This window comes from Suricata suricatta, chromosome 13 (genome assembly GCF_006229205.1).
Source record: "Suricata suricatta isolate VVHF042 chromosome 13, meerkat_22Aug2017_6uvM2_HiC, whole genome shotgun sequence".
NCBI lineage: Eukaryota > Metazoa > Chordata > Mammalia > Carnivora > Herpestidae > Suricata > Suricata suricatta.
Genome location: NC_043712.1, coordinates 73,490,917 through 73,498,265, shown reverse-complemented (window position 1 = coordinate 73,498,265; position 7,349 = coordinate 73,490,917). Strand labels below are relative to the sequence as shown.

The 7,349-nt window shown below is 45.3% G+C and overlaps 1 protein-coding gene and 1 long non-coding RNA gene across 4 annotated transcripts in view; one reads left to right on the top strand and one right to left on the bottom strand.

Annotated features, from left to right (window-relative positions):
• RFK (riboflavin kinase) lies at positions 1 to 5,222 on the bottom strand. The gene is made up of 4 exons (XM_029919999.1): positions 4,843 to 5,222; positions 3,753 to 3,904; positions 2,088 to 2,190; positions 1 to 1,331 (listed from the first exon to the last, which is right to left on the bottom strand). Exons 1-4 carry the CDS (start codon positions 4,922 to 4,924, stop codon positions 1,201 to 1,203), a joined length of 468 nt encoding a protein of 155 aa, XP_029775859.1. The 5' UTR covers positions 4,925 to 5,222; the 3' UTR covers positions 1 to 1,200.
• Positions 5,223 to 5,744: 522 nt separating this feature from the next.
• Positions 5,745 to 7,349, top strand: part of LOC115276977 — a 5,031-nt gene continuing 3,426 nt past the window's right edge. The window contains exon 1 of one of the 3 annotated variants that reach the window (XR_003902142.1): positions 5,745 to 5,908. This is a non-coding gene — a long non-coding RNA (uncharacterized LOC115276977). Of the gene's footprint in view, positions 5,909 to 6,086; positions 6,605 to 6,848; positions 7,000 to 7,349 lie in introns of those variants that run through there. The other 2 variants (XR_003902143.1, XR_003902141.1) reach the window with 2 other exon arrangements.

Sequence of the window (7,349 nt, the reverse complement as noted above, 5' to 3'; positions counted from 1 at the left end):
TGAAGATTATTTAACTAAAACTTTATTATGTATGCCTTTTCCCCAAGCTACAAGCACTGTTCAGCATTAAGTTACATTGTGCGTACAAAGCCACGACAGTTTACATTTGCTCAGGAATATGTAATTACATTAAAAATAAATGTTTCATAATTTAATTGGTTCTTAAATGGCTTCCCTAGGGGGAAAACAAATGTTTGTATTCGTCTAGAAACTGGTATATACAAATCATCCACTGCGTGCTCCCCCAAACATGAGGAAACCTAGAGATGGGCATTTTTTTTTTCCTAAAAGGCAACACAGCTTTGCACTTGGTCACTGTTCACAGGGCAAAGGGATGGAATGGTACATATGGATGCCGTCTTTTGTCCAAGTGTACAGCTGTAGGATATTCTAAATGGAATAGGAGGGGGAAAAAAAAACAAAAAACCCTGACACTAACAATGGTTTCAAGAAAAACAGAACCAAAGTCCAGAAAAATGTCGAATATCGACTCTAAAAAGGACAAATGTTATACAACACAGACGCCATCTAGAGATTTAGAAAAACACTCACTTTACTGCTTTTGGAGACAAACAAAGGACAGGAAGAGCGAGTCTAGACCAACTGGAGCTGAGGGAGCTCTAACAAAAATGGAACACAGTACAATGCTTTGACCTCGTAGAGGAAATGACTGACTACCGTGAAATCCCACATATCGCTATTTGTAAATATATTAATATACCAAATATCAAAAATATAAAGTCTGGATTTTTCCGCTTAGGTTTATAATAAACTCTCAAAGCTCTGGTGAGTACATTTATTTATAAGCCTTCCCTACTTAGCAGCACATCCTACACAGGTGCGTATACGCTACTGTTTACCGTGACAATTAGAGTCTTCATCTCAAAACTAGTGACTTGACCTTTCACCCATACTTATATACGCTTCATTCCCATTATAAGACAGTTACGACCTTTCTAGCAGTACATTTTAACTGACACACCACATAAAAAAGCAGCTTGATTTTTAAAACGAATCATTTTAGTACTATAGCACGATGCGTTAAATTTGGACAACTGACGCATAATGTGGTAAATACATTGCACTGTTTAATTCACAGCTGTAGGAAAATGTTTGATTTTTAAAGTATTAATGACGAGGAGTTGTGAGTAGTAAAATACGAGAAAACAATGAATGAATAAATAAGAAGATGATATTTCATCAGTGGCCATTCATCATTTTGCTTTTAGGAACCCGGAAGAAATTATCTTCTTTGAGTTTCAAATGTTCTGGTAAATCTAGTCGTTTCTTGGCTTCCTCAATATCCCCTTGAATTGCTGAAATGAGGGACTCTGCAGAGAGAACACAGCAGGCAGACGATGAAAAACCGCCGCTATCCTCTCTCTACTCCTTTGTTCAGACGCTCCTAGAAGCTCCCAGAAGGCTGGCAGCATCGCTAGTGTGGGGTGACGCCCAATAAATGTCTGTTCCATCCCTTTTTCCAGACTTCAGTCAAAGTCAACAGCACTCAAAAGATGTCCCTCATCTCCTTGCAATTTCTCAGAGAAAGACATTAGCCAAAAGGTAGGTCACAGGCACCCAATGGAAGAAACGTTCAGGATCAAGCCTCTTCAGTACTTACATTTATAACAGAAACTCTGCAATGGAATTAAAACAACCACACACAACACTAACGTACCTGATGCTGGTCTGTTTAAAATACTGAGTTTGCTACCCTGCAAAGCACCTGTTATTCATGACAGCATTCTCTCTTGCTCCGTGAAACAGGAAAAGGAAATCAAGATTTCACAAACGTCATACTGTTGGGACAGAGGGGCCAGCCCACTGGGTTTGCATCTAGGCTCCCTCACATGCTTGTGGATCCTGCGCAAACTACCTAACTCCTCCCTGCCGACCTCCTCACCTGTGAAATGGGCACATAATCCCTTGTATAGGATGGTGGGGGGAAGTGACCTGATTCGTGTAGGGCACTTACAGTGCCTGGCACATACTAAATGCTCAAATGTCACCTCTCCTGCCATATTGTTACTACTAGAAGCAGGAGAAGTAGCTGCAGTAATACCTAAGAAGACCTAAATGTAACTCACCTAAAGAATCAAAGTTCTTTTCAGGTCTGAGGTAGCCGACGATGGCCACGTTGAGGATTTCCCCATAGAAGTCCTCTTCGAAGGTATGCATGATATGGGTTTCCTATAGTCAAGAAATGTTAAAAAGATTACCATCAGATCACAGAATACCTGAAATTTGAAATATTATCTTCACATTTATTGTGGAGGTGATTTCAATGAAATGATGGATTCTTACTAAGTTTTTAAAGACAGGTTAAAATCTAAGTGCGGGTTTTTTTTCCTGAATTCTTCCACCAGTCCTGATTCTGCCCCGACCTTACATGTAAACACTGTAACTGAGCAAGGCAGAGGTTAGAACACAAATGTTGAGCACGATGTTAAGCAGTTCTGGGTCATTTCTACTATTTTTACCAGCACTAAGTCCTGTGGTTTTCCAACTGTGACACGCTTCTATAAACTCTTCAAGGAGGGTGAAATTTATGCCAACTCTGTTTCTGCCACGCACCTGAGCTGAGCAAGACTCAGCCCTATCTCGCAGATTAATCTCTTGAGTGGTAGGGGTACTGGGGAAAAGGCAGAAGGGTATGCCCAGAAGGTAGTTTAATTGGGGGAGAGGGGAGGGGAATGATCACCTTGCAATTTTATCAGAAAGCACCATTTGTGCAATAAGCAGTCCTATCTTAACAGGATGAGCAAGTAATTAAAAAGTGAATGAACTGTATTAATTGTGGCAAGCTCAATTTTATAAAACATGCTCTCAAGTGATTCACTTAAAAAACTTGTTAATGTTTATTTTTGAGAGAGAGAGAGAAAACGAACAGAGTACGAGCAGAGGAGGGGCAGAGAGAGAGGGAAGCTCAGAATCTAAAGAAGCCTACAGTCTCTGAGCTGTCAGCACCGACCCAACGCAGGGCTCAAACTCACAAACCATGAGATTATGACCTGAGCCAAAGTCGGATGCTTAACCTTAACCAACTGAGCCCCCAGGCGTCCCATAAGTAATTCACTTTTATCTCCAGTGAGAATTAGCCCATGGGCAGCCATAAAAATTAATACTGCGATTTTGGCTTGAAACTCCACTTTTTATTTTCTACAGGACTTAAAAGATAAATGCACCAAAATTTATAACTTTTGGATGTTAAATACAATCCTCAACGGTAACCACGAAGTAAATGTTTATGTCAAGTACACAAAAGGAAATAAGGGAATCAAAATTTGTCACTATAAACAAAAATGAAAACACAAAAGGCAATAGTGGAAAAAATAACAAAAAAGTGTGTAAGGCATATAGAAAACAGATAAGATGACATACAGATAAGCAGAAGTCCCTCCTTATCAGTCATTAGCTTACATGTAAATGGACTAAACTCTTCAACGAAAAGCCAGAGATTAACAGAATGATTAAAAAGGACAATCCAATTATACCTCCCTTTCATAAAAGACCATGTTCTGTAAGAGACTCCCTTTAGATACAAAGACACAAATACACTGAAAGGAAGACAAATTCTTCCATTCAAACAGTAATGAAACACTTGAAAATCCTTTAAGTATACTGTGGAAATCCTAGTACTTTGGACTATGTTGTGAGCACCCCTGATGAGGTCTACATGCATCTACTACTGCATAGCAAGCACCTTAAATCACTCTCCCAGTTTCAGTCATAGACCTGAATATAACTCTTACCATGGACTTTTTTGTATTTTTGTAGTATGGGTTCCATCCTATGCTCACCACCATCTTATGAACATCCCCACTTCCGACACTGGCCCAACCGTAATAAATGCCAGTGGATACATCAGCTGGAAGACTGTCCACGACCTGTTCGGGAAAGTTGGCTAAATAACAGAAACAAATATTACGAGGGTTAACAGTGTCATGGTAAATGGTTATAAAAGTCACATGCAAGGAAGCCTGGTCTAAATCATTTATATTTATGCTCACAAGAGTCCCAGGCCCCTGCCTATGATTATCAAGCCAACCCTTCTATAGTCTGGCTCAGTCTGATTTTTCTTTCTCATCTTCATGTGGATGGGATAAGAACAATTAGGTGTATAAAGTTCTCAAAAAAAAACCAAAAACAAAACAAAACAACCCACACACATTCTTGAGGTAGAAGAAAACAGGTGCATCAACAGCTGGGTTTTTATTTTATTTTATTTTTCCCAGACCTGGTCTTTCTTAAGGAGGTTAGGAATCTCTTTTAACGATTCTTATTTTCAAAATATTTGTGCCTATGTCCCACGCTCAAAGACCAGGGGTAACCCTGGTATCTGTTTTTAAGGATGAAATACGCATCATCAGGTCCGGACTACTGAAAAGAACGTCAACAGACCAAAAAAAAAAAAAAAAAGAAAGATATCTGATTCTCATTCAATTACTAACAAGACCTCTAGAGAGAACCAAAAACCTTACGGTTGGCTTGGAAATTTAAGCAGTCTGGGTCACATTACGTTTTCTAACGGGGACGACGCGTGCCAGGCCTGCGTGCGGCTTTAGCTCGGTTGGATAAGGGGGCGGGAAGAGGGGTCCCGGAACTCAGCTCGGCTTTCTGCCCTCACCACCCCGCAAGCCCGGTCCTCGGTGAGCCCGGAGCCAGGGCCAGGGACGAGTTTCCTCAACCCGCCTAGACAAAGCCGGAACCGAGCGGAGGGGAGGGCGGCACCTCGGCCCTCGACCCCAAGTGCCTCGTCTCACGTCCCCGCTCCCGCCGGACCCAACCCCGGGAGTCGAAGGGGTGCCGCAGAGGGGGCGGCCCGCGACCCTCCGCGCTCACCTGTAGGGATGCCCAGCTGCTTGGAGCCGCGGCCGAAGCCCCGCACCACCTGGCCGCGACAGAAGTACGGCAGGTGCCTCATGACGCCGTCTGCTCCGGGTGCGGGCTGCGACCCGGGCCGCGGGGCCGCCGAAGCCGCCGTCGAAGCGGTGCCCGGGTGTCCCGGACCAGCCGGGGGACAAGAGCAGGCTCGGCGGGGACGGCAGGCGCGCTACGAGCTCGGCGGCGCCGACGACACGCCGCAGTGAGCCGTCACGGCGCCGACCCAACAGAAGCCGCCGAATGACTCAGAGCTTGTGTCTCCGCCCGGGGAGCTGCGGCAGCGGGAGGTACCGGTGCGAGCTGCAGTGGGGAAGCGGGAGGGTCAGGGTGGGAGGACCCGAGCCCGCCCGGCGCCGCGCGCCTGCGCACACGTCCTCCGCCAAAAGCCACAGAGCCCGCTCGGCTTCCGTAGCCCCGCCCCGCGTGGCCCCGCCCTCCGCCGAGGCCCGGGAGCCGGCGCCCCGCACCTCCTTCGCTTTTCCTTCCCCAGGGGCATGGAAAAGTGTGGCGGGAATGACGCTCCTCTTGCGGGCTGCGAAAGCGCGGTTCTCCAACAGCCCTACGTGTTTCTTTAACCTGTCCTCCGTTTCCTTAACGATCCTGACGCCAGATACGTTCCTTAACTTCTTGGCAACCGCTAGCTGGATGGTCATTCGTCATTCATTCGTTCTTTAAACTGTTAGACCTTTCCCACCTGAAGCGAGTCACCGAGAGTGAAACCCACGGACAAAAACGGGAGACGGTGTATGGGTTTATTTTAGTTCGGCCTAACCCCTCCCGAGTGTTGGCAAGTCCTCAGGGGAGAGCGCCACCGAGCAGGAGCTCAGGTTTTTTAAGGGCTTTGGCAAGACAAAATAAGTAATCAGTCATAGTTTATTACATTCTATAGTTGTCAATCATATTTCCACACACAAGCGTCTTTTTCTTAGGAGAAATTTAAAGTGACCAATCATAGGTCCGAAGAGGAGGCAAAGCAGTGCACAGGAGCGAGAACTTTGGGGTTAAAGGGCAGGATCTAGCAAGAGTAAGTTAGAGTCTGGCGACAGTTTCTTAGAAAACAAGTTAACTTTAACTTATGGGTTACATTTTAGGACTCCCAGAGCTTAATTTCCCAACCCTTAATTGTTCAAGCAGAAAACTGTTGGAGAGTGAAACAATGGTTGGTATTTTTCCAATCGGGTCAGCTTGACCCATGGAGGATCTTAAAAAACGTTTATTCCAGTTTCAAAATTCCGGCTCAAGAAGACTTTGTAGAGGAAGCTTTTCCTACCTGCCAGAAATGAATGCCCTTCTTCTGCCCCCGAAGTCTGACATTCTGCCAGAACAGAAGCGTCGAGGGAACAGGTCCTAGTCTGTAACCCTGCAACCCCACAGACTAGTGCAAGGGGCCAATAATGCAGTTTTCTCCGAGAAAGATGCAGTTGCCTACCTCTCCCTCCCTTGGTGAGGTGTTACCTGGAGAATTTAATAAACCCAACAAAAGGCATCATCCCTACTGCAATGCCAATGTGGAGGCCTTCTGACCCTGGGAGCCGCAAACATTGAAACATTACCTGGGGAAGTAACTCAAGGGAAGTTTCTTGCTCACCAGAAATACAAGGGTCAGTCACAAGGTGTAGCCTCTTGTTCTTGAGAAAGAAGTTTTCATTGTTCTCTTTGCTTCTCTCTATGCATTTGTGTGAAATCCTGTCCAGACTTGGAAGTCACTTCTCCCTGACATGTATGTAACTACGATAACGTTTACCCAATGTTAAAATTGTAATCTTTCTTTATTGGTGCCGAAGGGGTCTGTGTTGATAAAGGCGATTTTCCGTAACACCAGCATAGCAGTATGACAGAATGCCCCACGGCCGCTGAGGAAGCAGACCTCGCATACAAGGCATGTTGTAGAGTTAATGACTCAGAGCACAGGTGCCAGGGTTTGAAGACCAGCCTTGCCTCATGTAATTGCTGGGTGACCTTGGGCAAAGTTCACTGTCTGAATCTCAATATCAATAATTTTGTGGGATTTGATGTGAGATCATCCAGGCCCAGCACTCAACAAACTGCCTGGCCTGTCATGAAAATTATTATACTGTTTGTCACCGATGATACACCGAACGAGAAAACCTGGAGGTGAGAGCCTGATGAAATGGCTCTGGGTGCTGGTCCTCCACACCCCAAGGTTCCAAGGACGTATGGGAATTAAATCAGTCATGGGAGATAAATGAAGAAGGGTGCTTTTAAGAATCAAAGGAGAGGGGTGCCTGGGTGACTCGGTTAAACATCCAACTTTGGCTCAGGTCATGATCTCACGGTTCATGGGTTCTGTAAGATTTAATAGATGGAGGCAGAGATGAGAGGAAAGAAAGAGACCAAGTTATGGAGCCAAGAAAGCCTTTATTGGGATCTCCGATTCCCGGGCGAGGTTCCGTGACTCTGGGAGTGGGGAGTCAGGGAAGTCGCACTTGGTGCGTGAGGGGCGA